The 23,273-nt window shown below is 41.5% G+C and overlaps 1 protein-coding gene across 1 annotated transcript in view; it reads left to right on the top strand.

Annotated features, from left to right (window-relative positions):
• Positions 1-23,273, top strand: part of LOC134571542 (aldehyde oxidase 1-like) — a 125,922-nt gene that overhangs the window by 56,112 nt on the left and 46,537 nt on the right. The window contains exons 20-27 of the mRNA XM_063429876.1: positions 1,513-1,609; positions 5,067-5,191; positions 5,403-5,536; positions 6,092-6,179; positions 6,935-7,021; positions 8,309-8,500; positions 10,138-10,365; positions 19,966-20,061. Coding sequence (XP_063285946.1) covers positions 1,513-1,609; positions 5,067-5,191; positions 5,403-5,536; positions 6,092-6,179; positions 6,935-7,021; positions 8,309-8,500; positions 10,138-10,365; positions 19,966-20,061 — 1,047 coding nt within the window. The remainder of the gene's footprint in view (positions 1-1,512; positions 1,610-5,066; positions 5,192-5,402; positions 5,537-6,091; positions 6,180-6,934; positions 7,022-8,308; positions 8,501-10,137; positions 10,366-19,965; positions 20,062-23,273) is intronic.

The raw sequence follows: 23,273 nt of genomic DNA, 5'->3' as shown, positions 1-23,273 counted from the left end.
TTTCTACTCTTGGCAAATCTTGACAAAGGGTGGAGCTTGAGGCAAGCCGCCCCTAACTTTGTCAAGTTCCATTTTCTCGTAATACTCACCAGCCAGTTGTGTCCCTCACCTATATTCTATCTATTCCTCATCTGTACGCATGCCCAGTATAAGCTCCTTTGCTATTGGACATGCGGGGATAGCGTAGCATTGCTTCAGTAGTTGCTCCAGTAGTGGGCATGTGTGGCAGTTGTATTGGGAAGGTGGAGTATGGGCAGATGAGGGCAAAACAGAGTTGCTGTCCAGAACTTCAAAATGGCCCTGCTTGTATTAAAGATCACGTTCCTTGATCAAGAAGAAAAAAAGGTAGAATGGGGCTTCAGAGTAAAATTAAAAAGTGGTGATGAACGAGCTACTTTAAATAAGTGACCATAGTGATTTAATTTGGCTAAATTCTCCTGCATTTAGTTGTTGTGTGGTTCAGTGAATTCACTAAACAATGGAATGCTAATAGAAAGGACCAAATCCATACCTTCAAATGGTGTGGTTTTCGCGAATAGACCGTACTGGGGTGCATGACCATTGATGGCCCATAGAACGCAGGAGAATTGCATGTGCTCTGATGACCTGCAGGGAGTTTCTACATCTCCTCTCTTCCATCATCTTTCATCCTCAGATTACAGATTATTCTACATCCATCCCATCCCTGCACTTGGTTGCCCAGGCACAGACCCAGCTTCTCATGTCATTTCCCTGGCCATCTTCCCTGTCCATTGCCCTACTTGCACAGCTGCCGTGTGCTTCTTGGTTCACTGAATGCCCCCACCCCTCCAGGGCAGAAATGTCAGTCAATTCTGGACTTGGCCCTGTGCTAGAAGGCACACACTGCAGGAAAATGACAGCATAGTTAAAGGGAGAATGCACTGAATGTCTGTTATTACAAGACTTTCCCTGTTCACGGTCTCTCCCTGTTTCCTCTCTCAAATTTCTGATGGAATTCCCATATCTGTACCAGGTGCATTGAAACAACCAAATGAAGACATTTCACCTATAATTTGTCGATATGCTAATAGTCAAATTAGCTATGTTATATGCAGATTTGGCTGATTTCAACAGAATAACTGAATTTTGTTAAAACCGCCAAATGGTGACAACTAATCATTATTCGGCTGCCAACTGGTTGCAGTATGGCATTGGGTGGGTAGGGCAGTGGTTAGCCATGACTAGGCTGAAATGTTTGAAATGTTGTAGTTAAGTTTCATAGTAGCAGGGCTATGTGCAATACAACACAGATAATGAAAACTTAAATATTGAACAAAAATAATGATGATAAAATGGGTTACTTCGAAGCCGCACAAATGCAAAACAATAAACAAGTCAGATTACTTATATCTATCATCTATATTATTTATTTTTCTTTCATTTATGTCAGTGTGCATTTTATTTCCATAAGCACAAATCTAATCTGTTGTGATTGTAAAAAATATTAAAATTTTTCTTTTGAATTTATTTTATTTTTCTTTGTACCCTTAGGATGCCATTCGTAATAATTCCTTCTTTGAGCCACAAAGACAAATGGTGCATGGAGATATTGATGAAGCATTCAAATCTGCAGACCAGGTGCATGAAGGTATTCTATGTCATTCTGTATTCATAGAGGAAAAAAACAAGGATTTGGAGAAACACCAAGAGCACATATTTATAATAGTGATGTTGCTGTGAAACCTAAATTTATACAAAATGCACATTGAAGGAACAGTGCATTCACAAAAACAAACTTTACTTTTTAAAATTCTTACAATGCAACTTAAAATCAACTGTCTCAGGGGCGGGGCCTGGCCGCGGAACGGAGCAGTCGCATGTCGCTGCTGCTCCTGCTTACCACCGTGCACACCGTCGACTACCGACGAACAGAGGCTGTGACCCACGACATAACGACTCCCAAACGACTGGGGCCACTGAGACCTACGTGTAGACACCAAGCAAGGTGATCTCTGCACCGGTCCCGACCCGCACGGGGTTGCGGCCTACGAGCATGGCGGCGGTGAGGGAGACGGCCGCCCTCTCACTGCTGAAGCAAGACACGAGACAAGGTTGGTGCCCTCGTTCCCCCCCCTATGGACCGGCGGGGGTTATCCCGGTCCCCACCACTGGGACATACGTTGATCCAACAACTGCACCTACCCACTCAAGGCTGGACTTCGGATGTTCTGGGTCCAGCCACATGGCGGGAACCTCGCAAAGCACACTCCTTAAACCACCCAGGGACGCCTTGGAGTTCCTACACCAGCTACGCACACGCCTGTGGAGGGGGCACAATACCAAGGGACTGCCCTACAAACGAGGAATAAGAGAATTGGCGGCCTGGATCCGCCCGGCTACCCGGCGCCACCTGTGGGTGATCCCTCCACGGAAGGCAAAGGCGGCCTCTCAACGGAAACACAGCCTAGGCGAGGCCTTCCCGAACCATGTCGGCAAACACGAGGTGGAGGTAGGACCCAACCCAAGCAAGCTCCTGAATACACCCCGGACTCACCGCCAAACACACCCAGCCACCAAAGGGGCCACACGATCTTCTTCCGAGCTGGGGGTTCGTCTAGAGGTAACCCTCCCACGCCACCCATACACCCGAGGGGACAGCCGTGCACCGGCAAACCCTCAGGCCCACGACCCTGTTGATGGGGCCCATGGACTTGTGGCAAGAACCCCTACCAAGACCTCGGGCAGAAGACACAAGGTCCCCAGACACCAAGCGCCTGGTCGGAGCGGGCGGAGAGCAGGGAATCGGAAAAACCCGGGCAGAAACGATGCTGAGAACACCGCGCCGGACCACGAGGCGGTCTGCCTCCAGAAACATCCCAAAGGCATCGGGTGAACTGTCTCAACAACCCGCACCTCAGCCACCAGTCTAGACACCGGACAGACTTTGGGTGCTATCTCACTGCTGTAATTGTAAGGCAGTCTAGAGTCACTAATGTTATTATCTGCTTCAGTTTAACCCCTTACCTTGGTTTTGCTAGCTATAAAGCAATTACGATACTGAACTGTCTGACCCAGCATTTGGACTAACCTGTTCTATGCATGTTTATCGTATAATCTAGAGGCGCATATGATATTATAGAAATACTGATACGGAACCGACTAGAGGTAGCAAGATTGTTATCCCGACAGGGTCACATCCACCTCAGCCCTTTATTGTTTAGCCTGAATAGCTTGTTTAGCCTGTTATAATGATAATAATGGAAACCGTCATTTGCCTGCAGTTAGGGTAGCCTTTGTTAACAACCCTTTGTGTGTTCATTTGACCCGCAAATACTACCAGGCCTGTATTACTATGTTGCTCCTATGTCGTTATAAACCAAAGAAATATCTTGTTTAGCTATGACCACCAGACTTGTATATGAAGCCTAACTTTATTACTTTTGATTCTCAGCCAAGCTTGTACCACTCTGTTTACATGATTGTTCCACACAAAAAAAAAAAAAACCATGGCAATCTTTCTCTGAGGTGCATTGCACACTATCTTGATATTGTTAACTCGTGTTATCCCACAATGCCTCCTCTTTCTCTTCTGTACCCCATGACGCATATGCCATAATAAAAGAAAGATTTACAAAATCAACTGTCTCATGCAAAAATATGGAGGTTAGGTCATGCCATATGCCCAAATTTTCTCAGCCTACCACTGTCTTAAAGCAGCACTGTCATGCCGAACTTACCTTTCTTTAATTGATTCCTCTTCTCTCCCTCTCTCATGATCTGTCCTTCATTTCTTCCTGTCTGCTCTAGTTTTCTTTAAAACATAAGACAAAGTAGGGACTACTTGTCTTATGGAGGTTTCCAACGCCTGACCAACTCTGACCAGCAGAGGAGCAAAGTGTGCTTAATTTCCGGTGGTCGTAGAAATTTACCACAATTCTCACCTATCCTCTGTGTTCCCACGAAGCCTCTTTTCACTTTTCCCGAACGTCCTGTCACTTAAACAGAACGCCGGCGAAACTAGCAAATTGCGTCATAACAGAATGAGAACAGTTTATCCATTTGTGTTAGGACGCAATTCGGGACTTAGTTCGTATCGTAATTTCATTAGAATGAATGAAACTCCGATCCTATTCATGCCGTGGCTGCATCTTGCAGCCGCTTAGTAGATAACTCCCTACTTCTCACGGTATCAGGGAGCTATCTACCAAAAGGCCTAAGTAATCTTTACTTAGTATTAGTAAATTTGTCTGTAAGACCAATTTAGGTCTCTCAGCCTTTTGGTAGATAGCTCCCTGATACCTGATTCAAACTGCTACCAGAGACTTTGTTCACAGGGTAGCTATGGGATAATTAGTTTCTCCCTGACACAGTTTCATTTATCTCATGGGAACATTTGTTCCTGGCATGATAACAGTCTTGGACGATGGTGACTTCAGTTAGGTCTTCCCCTCTTATCGCCCCCCTCCCCCCCCCAAGAATTTCAGGGGAGGCACCCAGAGACACTATATCAACATTGTATCTTGTGAGTGCATTTCAAACAGCACATTGTTTGTTTAATTGTATTACACTATAATTTCTTCTGGAGACTTACAGCTGTATCCCCAATTACATTGCCATCCTGTGTACCTACAGGCTTTTTTTTTCACCTCTTTATCACAAGTGAAATCATACTGTGCCCATGGGCATTCCTAAGATTGACAGTGGTGTCACTAATGCTCCATTTGTGTCATGTTTGCAAAACTTGTATAGTAGAAATTATGAATAGTTTACTGTAGTTGCACTGCCTTCCCAATTTCAATGCAGTCCTATTTGGCACTAGGAAGAGTATCTTGGAGCATGGAGGTATTTTTCAGAAATATTGAATATGGAGTCAATGAGTCATTTAACTTCATATGTTGAGTACGACCATTTCAGAGGTACTATATTGCTGTGTGCTTGTTCATAGGAGTGATATCCTCTACATTTGATTTCTTCCTCTCATCCTGAAAAATCCATCAACTCCACCAACTCCACCCTAACTCGCACAAACTTTAACATCATTGAACTGACATTTCTGTTACTACTGTGAATAGATTTTATATTGGATTCTCTCCTTGTCATTGCAGGGGAAATTTTCATGGGGGGACAAGAGCATTTCTACATGGAGACACAAAGTATGAGAGTTGTACCCAAAGGGGAAGACCGAGAGATGGATGTGTATGTCTCTTCTCAGGATCCAACCGGAGTTCAGGTAAAACGGACAGCCACTACAAGCATTTCCTCACTGGAGATCATCAATGACCTTTCAAGAATATCTTCAGATGGACACTTGGACTGTTCTTTTCAGCTCAAATTTACCTTTTTATTGTTACAACTGTTTCTGTTATGTTACTTTGGTAACCTTTCATTCCAGTTTCATGTTCATGGTCAATATCACCTCATTTATATCATGTGTTCTGTAGGAGATGATTTGTACTGCGCTGAATGTGCCATCAAATAGAATTTCATGTCATGTGAAGAGGGTTGGAGGAGCTTTTGGAGGAAAAACCTCAAAAACTGGCTTTCTTGCTGCTATTACCGCAGTGGCAGCACACAAGTATGTTTCTAATCAAAAAATATCTCTTTACTGGAATCTGTGTCCTTATGGTTTAAAATATACTTTATGTTCAGATGGCTATAGATATCAATATCTGTTAAATCCAAAGTAGGAAATGAATTCAGCCTATTGATTTCATTAAGAATTGAGCAGAGAACTGAGCAGTGAAACTTTAGAGACATGATCTATACACAAAACTGCTTCATTAGCTAAAGTATCCCTTTAAATAAGATCACCAACCTGTTATATAACTTAGAGGACATGTTTTCAGACCGATAGTACTCTGGGCAAGTAGAATCAAATCTGGGAGATCAGTCTCAACTGAAAGGATGAGGCAGATTTTTTTTATTCCGGGACATATTCCATATTTAGATAATCTAGCCCACGTATAAATTTAACAAGCTTATACATAGTGACAACGCAATTATGCCTCTGATTCTCAGGTACAATTGAGTGTTTTGATTTCATGTTTAGTTAATAAATCTGAACTAAAAATGCTGATAAAGTCTTGAAAATGCCAGAACCAAAATAACATTAGGTTATTCTTAACTTTAGGACAAAGAGGGCTGTTCGGTGTGTTCTAGAGCGCGGAGATGACATGCTTATAACAGGAGGTCGGCATCCCTACCTTGGGAAATATAAGGTAAAAGGCAAAAACTAAAAACATTGTCTTGTTTAAAGGTTAAATATTGGGAACTAACTCTCTGTCCTAATTTGGAACTAACCCTTTGTCCTAATTTTGATCGAGTGCTAAAATCAGATGGGTATGTTTAGACAAATCACCCAGACTTCTTGATCTGCGTGCAGTGACACTTTAATTATATCCTTGCAATCTAAAACTTTGCTGTTTAGTAGATTCAAAAGTGTTATGTTTTCAGGGATATCACAACTATAGTGGCTGTCTTCCTGTTGGCTCCTAGAGGCACTTCCCCTGTAAGAACTGTCAGACTTTATTCTCAGTGAAATTCTACTCATAGAGACCATTTGATTGGTGCTGCATTGTGTTTTGCTGTGCATGTGCACTAGCCTTGTAAATATTTCCTTTGGGATCAATCTTGATATTCTCAGCCAGGGAGGTGGGGTGTCAACGAGGAGACTAGCGTGGCATGGTAAGAATAGTAAGTAAAAGGTCTTTTTTTAGGGTGGGGTGGGGGAGGGGGAAGATGTTGTCACCTAAATAGTTAGTAGAACATTAGTACATTATACCATTAGGAATGCATTAGGAATAATGTAATCGGGCCCCTTGATGCTTTATATTCACAGAAATAACTTAAATAAATGAAATAAACGCCACCTAAGCTACGTAATTGTTTTCATGTCGTCATGACAGTTCTGATATGCCATTTGTCCTGAAAACTTTAAAGTAGAGTTGCCATAGGTAATCTTTCGTTACTCTAGGTGGGATTCATGAATAATGGCCAAGTAACTGCTGTGGATGTATCTTACTACACTAACGCTGGCTGTACCTCTGATGACTCAATCCTGGTTAGTGCATAAATTGATTTTTACACTGTAACTTAATGTCATTCTGCTGTTGGTGAGCTTTGGATGATAGTTTCAGCAACTTCCCATATATTTATCATTTGGAGTAAAACACTTTATAGGGTCACACTAAGCACTATCATAACTTTGACTTACTGCAGACTGTGATGGTGCATACAGCACCCTGCACTGACTCTCCACTCTGAGAGTGGCTTAGAACTGCAAATACTTGTAAAAATTTCTGCAGCTATAAGTTTCTCATTGCTGTTAGGCAGCTGAATGCTTAGCTTGTTTGTTTCGTACAAGTTTTGCACCCAGTATCTTTAACCCCTTAAGGACCAAACTTCTGGTATAAAAGGGAATCATGACATGTCACACGTCATGTGTCCTTGAGGGGTTAAAGTGGTAATTCCCCCCCCCCCCCCTATACACTTATACAGAGTTTATACAGGGTGGGCTAATTTCATATTAAATAACTTATTTGTTAGTACATATGGTACATATCATAATTGAGTCTTGGGAGATTCATCATGGGTAATTTCACAAAGGAAAAACAAGTAAACAATAGTGGTTATATTTTAAAAATGACAACTGTTTGGCGAGTGGATAATTTCAAGAAATTCCCAGTTTATTTGTCCGCCACATTCTCCCGACCTTTCATCTCCCGATCACTTCCTTTGGGGACATCTGAAGTAGTGGGCGCAGAAATTTGAGTGCTAAAGCCTCAAACATTTACTAATGTTATAAACAATACAATCAGAAGAGCCTGACTTTGCGACATGGCAAACAGAGTTTATATAAATTCTCATCTTCGGCACCTTCTCCATACATTCATTGTATGTAATACCATTTAAGTTGGTTTATTACTAAAAAGGATGACTCCTCAAACCCTACTCTGAATTTTGGCCCACCCTGTACATGTAGGATATTAGAACGCTATCTGTCTTTTAAAAAAAACAACACATATATAGAGGTGCACACAAAATCTCAGAAAGGTCTTCGGTAGTAAGGAGTTAAATAAATGAGAGCAGTGACTGCGTTTTTGTAAAAGCACATCTTCATAGACCATGGGGTTTTAGTGAACTCCTGGGGAGATATTACTTTTTCACACATTTTGGGATCTAGAGCTGGAAAAAGCCCCCTCTTATCTTGAACAATACAATCACTGACTGCCAAAGCAAGAAAAAAGTTCAGTATTAAAAATATAGTAGATTGTGTTGGCAATTTTGTCTTGTTTCAAACACTATATGTGTCTATCTTTACAGTCAATAACATGTTCCTCTGTTTCAGGTGGTGGAAGTATCTTTGCAGAAGATGGACAGTGCTTACAGGCTGCCCAATCTCAGATGCAAGGGTACTGCCTGCAAAACGAACCTACCCTCAAACACGGCCTTCCGAGGATTTGGGTATCCACAAGTTGGACTTGTGACGGAAACCTTCATGAGTGAAGTGGCAGTAAAGTGTGGCCTCCCTCCTGAGAAGGTAAATGAAGGGAGTGCTTTATTAAATTGTTGAGTTAACAAGTCATTATTTCAGCTCTCTAGGAAAGAAAATGGCAGCCGTAGTAATGAATGGAAATCCTTGTAACCCCAAACCATTTTTAGTTCCATAAATGTGTATTGAGGTTTGAGAAAAGAAAAGACAGAAAAGAGTAAAATATATATGGAATGAGACTGTTTACAAAAATAATAAAGGGTTTCCATGTGTGCAGTTGAGAAGTCATGTGAAGAGTCAAGACTGTTAATGTGTAAAACAAGAATGGGCCCCTTTATTAAAGAATCATAGTACCACAATATTAACATAGTTTGGGGCTCCAAGCTAAACACCTGCTCAAAGGGTAATTTGCCTTTAGTTGTATCTTTAACCCCTTAAGGACACATGACATGTGTGACATGTCATGATTCCCTTTTATTCCAGAAGTTTGGTCCTTAAGGGGTTAAATGTGAAAATTAATTCACAGATAGCATTCTACTTACCTTTTTGTACTGGCCTTTGTAAAATTTTAGCTTTGTAATTTTTTGCTTTCTTTTTTTTTTTTGTCTAAAGATTATCTAGATGTCTGTGTTTAATAAGAACCCACAATCTCCCCTTACCATTTTCAACTGGAGACAACTCTGCCAGAAATCTCTTTCTTAATGTGAACAAATGTCATGCCTTGCAATGATAATTACCAATATGGATACCGCACTCTCCTGGATCCCAGGGTGCAACCGGGCCTGAGCTTGGCCAATCCTCACAATGTGATTTGCAAAAAAGTAAAGATGGTCCAGGCACTCAAGTTCAATTCAGTGGGCAGATTTATTGGAGCAAAATCTAAAACAACATTTCGGCCCACAACAGAGCCTTTGTTGTGGGCCGACATTTTTTTATTGATTCTGCTCCAATAAATCTGGATATTGGCAAAGACTAAATGCAATATATTTGTCATGACAAACATAACTTTTTTCCGAAAATAGGATATCAAATTTAAGTTATGAAAATTGGTTACAAATATATATTTGAAAAAGTATTCAAAGGTCACCAAAATGTAACTAGATAATGCCTGAAAAAATATATTGTTTAAAAAGGAGAGGATGAGTAAAATGAGACTTGTGGGTTGGGTGGTGGAGCCTGAGATACTAAAGAGTTGGTACGGTCCTAGGATGGGGACTTGAGTCCATGAGCTGGGACTGTTGGGTCTAGTGAGAGGAAAGGGTGAAAGACTTATTGAGATCTTGGGGATGAGGATGTAAGACTACAGTGAAAGACATTGGTTCCTGTTACTAGACAGAACTTGATCATCCACCACATCAAGGAATTTGAGAAGCATGTCTCTGTGTCTTTACCTATAGTAGTAAATATTGCCTGTGCACTGTCCCAAATCATTTCACAGTGGGCATAGACTGTAAGCGACCCTGCCTACAATACAAACCTCTTACAAGAATACTATGTAAACTTGTATTTGAAACATTATACAAATAGATTATATAACGATCTGCTCAGGAACAGGTGTCTTATCAGAAGTATGTTTCTATATTGTTCTAGTTAATTCTTGATTGAAAACACATAGATGTGTTTTATATCTGCATACATATCATTTGATTTAATCTAACCTGTTTCTGTCCACTTGTATCTTTCAGGTCAGAGAGATAAATTTGCACAGAGGTATCACTAAAACCCATTTTAATCAGGATGTCGATGCCAGAACTTTGATAATGTGTTGGAATGAATGTCTGGAGAAGTCGTCCTACCAGAGCAGAAGACTGGCCATTGAGGAATTCAATAAAAACAACTACTGGAAGAAAAAGGGAATGGCAATCATCCCCATGAAGTTTCCCATAGAAACGGCGGCAAAGTTTTTTGGCCAGGTACACTGTCTAAGTATTTAAGTCTTGAAGTGACCATATTGATGATGACTAGAATGAAGGGTTTAAAAATCCTGCCTGATGCCTTTTTGATATTCAGTTCCCTAAAATTATGTCCCTTTGTGATCTTTTCAACTGCACTAAGAAACTATTATCACTGGTACCCCTACTTAGCACTATAAAGTCTTAAAGCATAGAATTTAGCAGGGCATTATTTTTACAGATATCTTTAGCAAAAATATGATATAGTTGGTAAGTGTTTCTATTTATAAAATATATCAATAATTGAAAATACAATAAAAAAAATAGGGATTGTTTTGGAAGCCATAACATTTTTGTCTTTTAAAATATTTTAAAAATATATATATAAATATAGACCTATAAAAACGTAATAATCCGTTATAATATACAGCAGAGTTTATAATATTAAAGTACATGGTTGCAATATCAGTAAAATAGAATAAACGCTTGTTCATGAACAAGTCAACCTCTCAGTATTGTAAAATGCAGCAGCTCTGCCAAATTCTCCCCTCTGTGCCCAATATTAATAAAAACACATTTATACCCTAGATTTTCAATTGGGTCATTTTCAATTAGGTCATGTTAGGGAAATGATAAATATTGTGCAAAAATCAGTTCCCATGTTAAAATTAAAGGAAAACTGAAAACCAAACCTAATCTACCTTAACTTGGCAAAGAGACAAGGACATGATCATTAAATGACACAGCTTTGACTTCTTCATTTCACATGGTAACATCTTAAACAGTCTATTGTCATTACCTAGACATCTTAATTTTTATTTGATTGAACTCTGTCACATTAACCTAGCACAAAATGGTGTCTTGAACTCTAAACATCTTTTTCATGTATCTCAAGTCAATTTATTAAAGAAACAATGAGGGGGCAGAGCTTGAGAGCGAGACTGGAACGACGCCGTTTCTAAATGCTGACGCCATTTCCCAAAATACAAGCTATTACGGGTACCATTCACCTTAATCGACCACGGGAACCCGGCATCGATCGATGCCTTTCACATACTTCCTGAAGCCAACCAAACGGAAAAGCAAACTGGGGCCTGCTTACCTCCAACCTTACCCTGCCTGGAGACCCTCCTGCAGAGGTCCTGCCTGGCCAAACAGCTAGCCACACATCTGCCTGCCACAGTTAGCCGCACATCGGTCTCACCCAGCAGTGAACCGGCAATAGGGTGACGCTCCCAAAAACCACAGCCAGGTAATCCGGCCGATCAGAGGGATTTCAGGATAATGTTACAGCAATAAGTGCGCCCGAAGATGGCCGCCGCAGAATGCTCGGTCCAATGTGTTCCCTCTCTACAGCCATCCCAGGCCTCGTCTCCTGAACAGCTTGCACCTCTAAGTACCCAGAAATCGTCCGCTACCCTACCAGGTGGTTCTGCCACCAAACAACATCTTCAGAACATGCTACATGAATTTCAGAAGATCCTAGCAGCAGAGTGGGCACTACTCAATACAGGTATGCAACAGGTCACATATAGGGTACGCACAGCAGAGGATGACATTCTGGATGTACAAGGTGGAATGGCTACAATGAAAGAAACCATATGTCAGCTACAATCCACAAAACAGGCATTCTCACTGCAGCTGTCAGCCCAAGAAGACAGATACCGCCGGAATCATATTAGAATCTGCGGCATACCCACAACAGTAACCATTGAAGAAATGCCACACTACATCAGAGGGCTCTTGGCCTCTGTATTGCCTCCAGCTGTTGCCAAAAAGATTACTCTGGCAGGGCTATATCGCCTTCTTAAACAGGTGTCACCCACAACACGGGGGGACGTCATCCTGCACTGCTCTCTACCACAGGGCAAGACCCAAATCATGGCAGCCCTGAGTGACAATACCCCAGAATATACTGTCGAAGACTCCAACTTATTCTTCTACCAGGACCACGCTCCAATGGCACAAATTACTCATCCAACTTACTGGACAACTGCGCTCCGCAGGGGTGACATATCAATGGGGGTGCATCGAGATTGCTAATTGTCATCCACAATGGGACTCTTTAGGGGCAGAAGCGTCTGCACTTCTCACAGCCTTAGGTCTCACGGGCTTGTTATGCCTGCATATAGCTTAGAATCTATATTCAATAGTGGAATAGGTCTGTAGCTTACTGTCAGTAGGCTCTTTCCCTGATTTTAAAATAGGGGTTATGTTCCCTTTTAACATCTCTTCTAGTAATTCCCATTTATCTACAATTTCATTGAATGTTTTCATCAAGTGGGAGGCTAACGTGTTTTTATATGTTTTATAAAACAAGGCATTAAAGCCATCTGGTCCAGGGGACTTGTTATTTTTCAAGCTATCTATTCTATAAAGAATTTCATGAATAGAGAATGGTTTATTAATCTCTTCCAATGCCTCCTTAGATCGATTTGGAAATATCTTGTTCTTAAAGTATTCTAAAATTTCTATTCAAGTAGCCCCTTTAGGTAGTGACTATAGAGTTTGATAGAAAGTGCTGAATGCTTTTCCAAATTTATCTGGGGACAAACATGTCTCACCGTTATAGATAATTTTTAAAATCCTTGTTTCATTTCTTTTATTTTTAATCCTGTTCGAAAGCATTTTATCAGCCTTGTTACCTTTATAATAACTTATCGTATTCATTATCTCCACATTTTTATTAGCTTTTTCTATCAATTAAAGATTGATTTTTTTTTTTTTTTTCTATATTGTTTATCTTAACGGAGATCTCTATAGAGGAACTCTGTTTTCTTTTACCAAGTTAAATAACTGTATATATAGCTCGGATAGTTTTTTTTGTTCCAGATTGTTTCTTTAGTTGAGCTCCTATTTTCATAAAGAGGCCTGGTGTTACACTCTTCTAAGCACACCATACTGTAATTAAAGAAGTATCTTCTATCTCATTCTCCAGGTAGTAGAGCTCTGACATCTTGTTTATATAATCTCTGTTTTATTGATTCTTTAGCAGGTAATTATTCATTCTCCAATCTCTATTTAAACCGATTTAAATTCTCTCTGAGATCTAAAATCACAGCATTGTGATCTGACGTGATGTTGGAATGTTATCTCTTGAATCCTAACCTTTTGAGTTGCCTCACCTAATATGAAATCAATTCTTGAGTAGGCACAGTATGTTTTTGAAAAGCATGTATAATCTTTCTCTTCTGTGTGCAATACTTGCCATATATCATATAGGGAGCTCTTACTTATGAGTTATTGACATTTCCTTGCCTGTTCTATTATGTTTCTATCTCTAATCAGACCTGAGAGAGTTTTTTTTTTTAATCCACTGAAGGGTCCAGTATGCAATTAAAGTCACCCATCCACAGCAATTGTCCCGCTTTGACTTTTTCCAGTTTAATATTCTCAGAAAGAATTTCAAAGGGTTTTTATTAGATGTTCACTAACCTCATCATTTTCCCATTTATTTCACGCACAAGGATTATATATCTTCCATCTTTGTCAGTTTCTTGGTATTTTATTTTTAGCTCTACTTCCTTAGAGAAGAGGATTTTTTTTTTTTTTTTATTTGGTAGGGAAGAAATAATCATTCGAATCATTCTAACCTAGGTAACACAGTCTCCCTCACCTCCCCGTTCACCAAGTCCTATGTACATATAAAACAAAAACGTATCCGCATAACTCACCCCATGGGACTAAGTGGACTTCTATGCTTTTCTACAGTACCCCATTGCATGGAAAATAGATGCCATATCTAGTATGGCCTATGAAGCCTGGGGCCTGGTGAGATGTGCGTGGTATGTTCAAAAGAAGAAGGGAAAAATAAAAATAAATAAATAAAATCAATAAAAAAAAAAAAAAGACCTATGCATTTAGAAATGATTCAAACAGCATACATCATAGTACAGTTTGCTTAGTGAGGTTACCCTTAATGCCCCCCCCCCCCCCCCCCGAACCCTTTCCATCCTTCCTTTATAGTGTAATGCTGGAGTGAACCAGACTAGTCAAGTGTACAACTGGATATGGTGAACAAAATGATACTGATAATGTGACAAATACAGACTAGGCTTGGAAGAGAGGGACATGAACTTGCTAGACAGCTTAGTAGAACTGCTCAATAATAATGAACCATACAATATACAGCAAGCACCGTTCACCAATTTAAAACCAAAAAGCAGGTTTACACCTTATATACCTGATTACAAGTATATAGACTTATTCGTGGAACTGTCCTGTAAAGAGATTGAAGCACTGGACACGAATTCCCAGTACCCCTCTCAGCCAAATAATCTGAACCCCATGGAAATGAAAGCCTTAGGCAAACTCAAAAGAAATGAAACGATCATCATTAAACCATCTGACAAGGGGGGGAACCTGGTAATAATGGACAGAACGCATTATGTCCAAATGGTGCACAGAATACTGGATGACAAGGACACCTACCTGGCACTCTCCTTGGATCCTACAAAAAGATTTTTTGCAGAACTGAAAAACATCCTCGACCAAGCCCTCTCGAGTGAACTAATAAGTATGGACGAGTATAAATTTATGCTTAATAAAAAACCTACAACTGCCACTTTTTACTCACTGCCCAAGATACACAAACGACAAAAAATACTAACGGGTAGACCCATTGTGTCGGGTAACAATAATCTCACTCAAAACTGCAGTGTCTATGTTGAGCATATACTGAGCGAACTAGTGAAGACCCTCCCATCCTACCTGAGGGATACAAAACAAACTTTAAAAGTACTACATGACCTGACATTACCACCCGAGGCGAAACTATGTAGCCTTGATGTAGAAGGGTTATATAGCTCTATCCCCCACAAAATAGGCCTTAACAACATACAATGGTTTCTCCAGACACGAGATCCATCGTTACAACAACATAACCTTTTTGTGCTGCAACTCTTACAGTTCGTGTTAATGCACAACTATTTTCTGTTTGAAGGCACATACTACCACCAGGTGAGAGGGACTGCTATGGGGACAACTTGTGCCCCTTCATATGCAAACCTCCACCTGGGGTGGTGGGAATATAACGTAGTGTTCGGTCAAGAATTTGCAAACTACCATAACCACATTAAAATGTGGAAACGTTATATAGATGACGTGCTGATCATCTGGACAGGTACAAATGAATACTTCGACGAGTTTGTGAAAGCACTCAATGTAAACAATTTGAACCTCAAGTTTACATACGAGATAGGCGTAAAACATATAAATTTCTTGGACCTAACATTACAAACTATGGAGAATGAACAATGTATCTCCACTACCCTCTTCAGGAAGCCTACAGCCACGAACAACTTCCTGAACTGGCAAAGCTATCACCCCAGCACTCTTAAAAAGGGTATACCGACAGGCCAATACCTGCGCGTCAGACGCAATTGTTCTACTCTTGAAGAATTTAAATGTAAAGCCAAGATCCTAAGGGCGCAGTTCAAAATCAAAGGCTATTCCAATAGGTGTCTCAAATCCGCCTATAAGAGAGCCATAATGACTGAACGTGAAACACTCCTGATTGAAAAACAGAAGAATGACAAACCTCGAAACATAATCCGGTGCATCGGCACGTTTGACTCCGGCTGGGACCCAGTAAAACAGATCCTTGGGAGATACTGGCCCCTCATATACCAAGACCAACACCTAAAGGAGGTTCTAACCCCATATGTCTCACTTACAGCCAGAAGAGGACGTAACCTCAAGGACATCTTGGTACCCAGCCACCTTCCACTACTTAAGTCGGAAGGCACTTGGCTGAAAACCCCAGCAGAAGGTACTTTCCAATGCGGCCGCTGCAAGGCATGCAAGTTTATTCGTAGAAATTCTAAGACCTTCTCGAATTCAACAAATACCCAGACACATGCAGTTAAGACCTTTTTCAACTGCCAGACTGCAGGCCTGGTTTATCTCTTAACATGTAGCTGTGATCTAAAATATGTAGGGAAGACCTTTAGACCATTCAAGAACCGGATTCTCGAACACGTAAACTCTGTAAACCCTACGAGACAAATCGACACAGTCATATCTAGACATCTGAAATTAAAACACGGAGGCTCAGCACAAGGCCTACGCTCTAACGGCATTGAAAAGATAAAGCTAGGTCCCAGAAAGGGTGATATTGATACCAAACTTCTTCAAAGAGAGAGTTACTGGATCTTCACATTAAAAACCCTATCCCCAAATGGTTTGAATGAGGGCTTCTCCTACACCCCCTTTATATGAAACTTCTCCTCACCAACTAAGGGTAGTGAGCTTATTTCATCCCAAGACCTAATATACTATATACTGGACATACACAGCATCTGCGGATTAATGTCTCGCCAATTGTAAATCAGTATTATGATCCGTACCCTCCCGGGAAGTGACTCTATACATCCAGCTCTCTAAAGCACGCTCAACTAATCACTACTAATTTTAATATAAATGTATATATTGTAAATACCTGTAAATATCTAGATCTATTAGTTATCACTATAACTATCATTTCTGTATTCTAAGTCCTTTGACCAACCGCCCAGCCCCTGAACAGTCTGACATCTCCACCTTACATAGTATAGACATCTATACATGAATAAGGGATAATTCTCTATCATCCCCTATGTAACAGAAGGGTGGGTATCCAACATAGTGTGTATGCTCATGGAGTAGGTTACACCTAGATGACCCAAGCGAGTGGTGACTCCAAAGCATCTCAGCCTAATAGGATGCTTCATACGCCACACATAGGGGAAAACTATCTACCTCTGAACCTGTAACACGCCAGTACATGGTTGAAGTAAAAATTGAACACTAGGCACATTATCTATTTATCAGTCCTGGTGGACATGGACGGGCGAGTAGTTGTACAGTTCGCGGCGCTCTGCCTGCTAGCCCTGCCACTCAATGTATAGAGTTCAGGATTTAAACCCTATACATGCACTATGGCAACACAAGTTTCCTGTGTGGAGTTACAGATTCCCTACATAACACCAAGAGGTTTGTTCATTTGACACCTTTCGGCACATAAAGGGTAATATATCCGCAGTTCATCCGCAATGGGGAAGTTCTGTTACACAGACAAATACCCAGCTTAGATGCAGATGGTAAGGATGTTTCGGAAAGAAATAGACCCTCTTTAGACCTAAGATGAGATGATCTCTCTATCATGGAATACTAGTCGCCAGCATACTACTGGCACTCCGAATATAGTGGAGGTTTTCAGCAATTGGTACATCTTAAGAGCTGTTGACCACTCCATCCGATCTTAACACCCAAAGGGTCCAATTCGGACAGAGGGATGTAGCTGTGTTCAGCCCCCTTTCTGAGGCTGGACGAGCCAAGCAAATTACTATATGCCAACACATTAGACGGACCTCCGGTCTAAGTCTATCTTAAACCCGTAACAACATCTAAAGAATAGATTAGTAACACGGCTCTGTAGCAAAAGCTACAACTCCGCATGTGTATCGTTATTGTAGTAGCTAATAAGGACAATTCCCACTCGGTACTCATTGGGTTAATGAACTGGTGCAAATAAGAAAAAGCGTATACGGAAGAAAAACGTCAGATGACGTCAGACTAGAAGATTTGTAATTGGCCCATCCACCCAAGGCATTTGCATATGCCCACGTGGGTTTTTTGGCGCTGAATTTCGGCGGTCCCATTGGTCCATTAGCAAGTGGCTGGGACTTGAATACATATAAAAGGAGACTTCTGACCAGTCTCAAATTAGCCCCTGACGAAGGTGCATCTGAGCGAGCACCGAAACGCGCGTCGGGCTCTAAGGGCTCTCTGTTCTACTCACTCTATTTTTCACTTAGGGATCTCTATCACCATGTGTAGGCAACCAACACACTAAGTATGGTTATGCACATGTAGTCACCCTTATTGTGTGTTTTATTCCTCCTATTTGTACTAGGGTTTGGGTCACGCTTTGTATCTGCTGAGTATACCTCAGTAGTATTAATTGGGGCCTCTCGATTATATACAGTAACCATTATTTGTTCAGTGTTACAGTTATCGAGTTGTATAGGGGGAGGCACTATTTACATGCCTGTTTCCCTATGTCATCTATGCCAAGTATTCATTAACCCATTTATGACACCCCCTTTGACAGTGGGACTATCGCTTGGTATACCGCCGACCAGATACTACACTAAACTGGTTACCAAGTTCATAGACCCTCTTGCAGTTGCACGATCTAAGCACCGTGTCCAGCTGGACGTGACAGCACCCCAGATACCTATGTTCGTCATTTGACTTATACCTACTCTATGGGCCCCTAGCTCTGGACTTGACCATTTCTTTCTACTTATTAAAGTCACTAGCCAGTTAGCTATTCGGGAGCTCTGTAGGCTCATAGGCATCATTTTTTGTACATAGAGGTAAGCCATTTTGGCTAGATTTTCACTACTATTTACTGGTGTTCTCACTAGACGGTATTTGTCACATTATCAGTATCATTTTGTTCACCATATCCAGTTGTACACTTGACTAGTCTGGTTCACTCCAGCAGTTGAGTTTTCTTTCATTATTCTAAACTATAGGGGTTAAGCCCCAGGACACCCCTGGAGTGTCCCAGTAGGTGTTCCTCCACCAGTGAAACGGTCCATAGTTGTTTGGACCCTCCTCACAGGTGGAACATTTGTTATATTCCTTTATAGTGTGCCTATCAATGATCATAAAGTTGTTTACTTGTGTCCTATTGTTAATTCTTCAAATTATTTATTTTTTCTCAAACTACTATCACCTATTTACCTTGCAAATTTATATTATCCACCCTCAGTGAGGTTTCTTTCTTATTATAATCCCCTCTGTGAAATGGAGTGAAATAAGTATTTAAAAAAAAAAAATACTAAGAAATTTAATAAAAATAAAGTACACATTACAAAAAAAACAAAACATTTTGTAGTGCCCATGTTAGTCAGTCCTATGTTTGTGTTCCTTTAGTGATTCTAAGTGCTATTTTCCTATTTATATTAATGTCTCTACTTTATCTCTCAAATTCTAATTGCCCACTCTTAGTGAGGCATCCCTCTTATTATACTCTCCTAGTAAAAGGAAAAAACAAACAAAAAAGGACCGTACTCAAAATAACCAGAAATAAATAAATAAAATAAATTTAAAAAAATAAAAGTTCACAGATTACTAAGCAGAATTTTGTTTTATAAGATAGGGTAGTTGTCAGTTTTAATCAATTTTAATTTCAGACTTTCACTTAGTATTTTTAATATTATTTTTACATGTCCCTATGTTTAATAGATATAATATTTGTGAGGAAACCCACACCTCTTTATCCTGCAACCGGGCTCCTACATCTTAGCTGCCTGTCAAGCTCTGTCCTTTGCTATTAGCAGTAAACTTAGAGAAAATATACAGAAAGAGCAAAAATTAAGCAATATTTCTCCTCTTTAATTGCAATATTAGCCTTGGCTTTGCCTTTTCTGAAATGGACGTTTATGCCATTTTGCTAAATCCTTACTATAAATTTTAAATTAAATGGAGCATATCATAGAAGAAAAAGGTTAACACAATTATAGATGATTTCAAGTTTTTTCTTCAGTGGTGTCAATTCCAGAGAAGTCTCAATACCTCTTTAACCCAGGTGGAATTAAAATGCAGATTATGTGTTCTGTCTTGTTTTAGGCATCTGCTCTGGTCCATATCTACAAAGATGGAACTGTTTTGGTGACACATGGTGGAGTAGAAATGGGACAAGGTGTTCATACCAAGATTATGCAGGTACAGTTTTTATTAAGGCTGTTATGTAAGATATAGTTAGAAACATAGATCATACTCTTCTTTTTTTTTTTTTTAAATTCTTTATTTTTGTGCGCTTGGTTTGGCAAGTTAACAGTTTCCTACATAAAATGGTAGGACACTTTCAAACGGTACAGTATAACAGTGTTAACATTGAGGTTGCATAGTTGTGAAGCACATTTTCATATAACAGACAAGCTTGGTGACATACCCGGGGTAGGTAAGGTTGCTACATGTTTGGTGTTATGTGCGTTATTCCCCTGGTGTACTACAAGTGTGTAGGTGTAAGGGTGCTCCCTGGGTCGGGCTGCAGTGTGTAGTCATGTATGGGAGCATGTGTATACATGTTGCAAGCTGGTTCAGGTTTGTGGTTCTGGATGCCTGTGTGTACTCGCCTGTGGAGCTCTTGATGGGACCAGGTTGGCTGGAATGACATGTGTGTGGGATGCTCCGGTGTGCGTTGTACCTGTATGGCATCTTATCTATCCCCCTATCCCTGGGGGAGGTGGGGGGGTGGGCGGAGTGGCGGTGTTCATGGTGAGCGCCACAATGCTATTGTGCGTGGGGGACCATCCGTCGGTCTTGTGAGAGCGGGTGCCCCATGCCTGCAGGGCAAGGTAAAAATAGCAGGGGGGACATTTATATATATAGCGAGTAAGCTGCAGGAGTCCCAAAAGAAAAACAAAAAAAAAAAAAACACAAAAAGAAAAAAGAACAAACAAAAAAAACAGTAATATATATATACAAAAATAAAATTAAGTTTAGGAGTCTCAAGGTTGGTTCCTCACTGTCTCTTAGTAGGTTCAGGTGCTCTGGGGTTGTTCGGTTGAGGCGCTGGCTGATGTTCCTCAGGTAGTGGTTTGGGCGTCATCTGCAGTGTGCGGTTGTTCCAGGTGAAGTCCCAGTGCGGACAAGAATGCCGGGGCCCCCATTGGGGATGTGAGGTTGTGGGTGGTCTCTGCATGATGGACGAGTAAGGAGCCTGTGTTGCCCCATCTATATGGGATGTTGGCTTTACGCAGGGCAGTCGTCACTGGGCCAAAAGATTTGCGTCTGAGTAATGTGGCCCTGGTTAGGTCTTGGAAAAACAAAAGGTTTGCGTTCTCAAATTCTAGTGGCGTTTTGCCCTTTATGGCAGTCATTATTCGGATTTTGTCATGCGTGGTAGCACATCTTAAGATAACGTCTCTGGAGGTGTTAGGTGAGATGCGGGCTGAGCTGGTTACCCGGTATATTCCATCCAGTGTGATTTTTTCCGCCACTGGGAGCGTCAGGATTGTAGACAGGAGGCGCCGCGTGTAGCGCGGCAATTCATCAGTGGTGATGGTGTTAGGTATGCCGCGGATCTTAATGTGTGTTCGGCGTTGTTTGTCTTCTAGGGACATTAATTGTGCTGCTAGGACATGTTGTTCTGTTTGTAGTTGCTGGACCGAGTCTTGCAAGGTGGTTATGGTGTTGTGGACTTGTGTTATGTCCGATTCTGTGGTGGTGACTCTGTCTGTAATCTGTTGCATGTCCCTTTTAATCAGGGCAACGTCGGCGGCCAGCAGTTTTTGGATGTCTGCCAAAAGCACCTTTAAGTCTCCTTTGGTGGTGGGGGCTGAGTCCTCTGGGGAGACAGGGGGTTTGGCTGGGCCCTCCTGAGGGTACTGTGCATTTGGGGTCCCCCTTCCCTCCGTTCCTGGGGTGGGGGCCATGTTTGGTGGGGTGTCTGTTTGTTTTGGTGTGGCCAGTCCTGGTCTGAGCATCATTTCCCCTATGTCCCTACCTTGGGTGCTGGCTCCGGTTGCAGGCTTGGGAGTGCGGCGGCCCATGTTTAATGTGTCCGGCGGGGTGTATGCCTGGTGGTCACGGCAATCCCCTTGTCTGCCGAAAAGTGCCTCTAGATTGAGGATTGGTGTCGCGTGGTAGGCCGCGGTTTTGCGCCGCTGCCTAGGTTGTTTGGCGGCTTGAAAGAAGGGCATCGATCTGTTCGCCCCCTCACTGTGGGTCCGGGTGTGTGTTTTGTTTGGGCAGATGGCCCCTCTGGCAGGAGATATTGGCAAGATTGCGGGCGACAGGCCGGGAGCTGTGGAAGATGGCGTCCGTGCAGGTTCGTCGTCAGCGAAATGGCGATCATACTCTTCTTTTAATCTATTTTACATTCTTTCTTAATGCCCTAACTGACCCACATGATTACAGAGAGCACATTCTGATGTCATTATACACCATCATTTTCCCCATTTGCTTTATTTTTCCATTATTTTGTAGTGTAATGTTTTTCTCAATTAACTGCCCCCCTAATTTCTCCAGGTTGTTCATTTTTGTCCTGTTTTGGGGTAAACTTCCCATATATCGAATGACTTTCTCTCTCATAACTTTAGATTATGCTAACGTAGTGTATCTATAATCTTAATTTTAATAATGACAGGAGGCAAATATTTGCATGAGTTTCTTTACTATAAATCTCCAGTAGCACAGATCAATCAAAGTAACTTAAACCAATCAAAAGTATAAGTTAGGACAGCCTTTCCTTGCCTTTCTTTGATGTGAACGGAAATAGTTAAAGGAGAGAAAAAAAAAACGGGTCGCAAGAGTATTCTGAGAACGGACAGCAGCTGAAATAGCCTGCCCTTCGGTGGGTCCCCGCTCAGAACTCAAGCTGGTTTTAGCTCATCTTGTGCCATTACAGAGAGAACATATCTGAAGCATATCAGACTGGTCCCACCCATACGGGCAGTCCAGATCCGAAATGCCAGCAAGTTCTCTCTGCACGAGAGATACAGCAACCCCAGACGATCGTTTCAGCCTTGTTAGGCATCATCAGTGAGGCATAGCTGATATCTCTCTAGGCACCGTGAGCAAGGGGTCCACGTCTGGAAATCAACCCTTTAAACTGCTTGAGAACTGAGCGGGGACCGACCGAAGGGCATGCTAATCAGCTGCTGCCCGTTCTCAATATTCTCTTGCGACCCATTTTTTACTCTCCACAAGTTTAAGGGATAATCCAGACGTGGACCCCTTGCTCACGGTGCCTAGGGAGATATCAGCTATGCCTCACTGATGATGCCTAACAAGGCTGAAACGATCGTCTGGGGTTGCTGTGTCTCTCGTGCAGAGGGAACTTGCTGGCATTTCGGATCTGGACTGCCCGTATGGGTGGGACCAGTCTGACATGTTTCAGAGAAGTTCTCTCTGTAATGGCACAAGATGAG

This window comes from Pelobates fuscus, chromosome 8, assembly GCF_036172605.1.
Source record: "Pelobates fuscus isolate aPelFus1 chromosome 8, aPelFus1.pri, whole genome shotgun sequence".
Lineage (NCBI taxonomy): Eukaryota > Metazoa > Chordata > Amphibia > Anura > Pelobatidae > Pelobates > Pelobates fuscus.
This window is presented reverse-complemented; position numbering and strand designations above follow the sequence as displayed.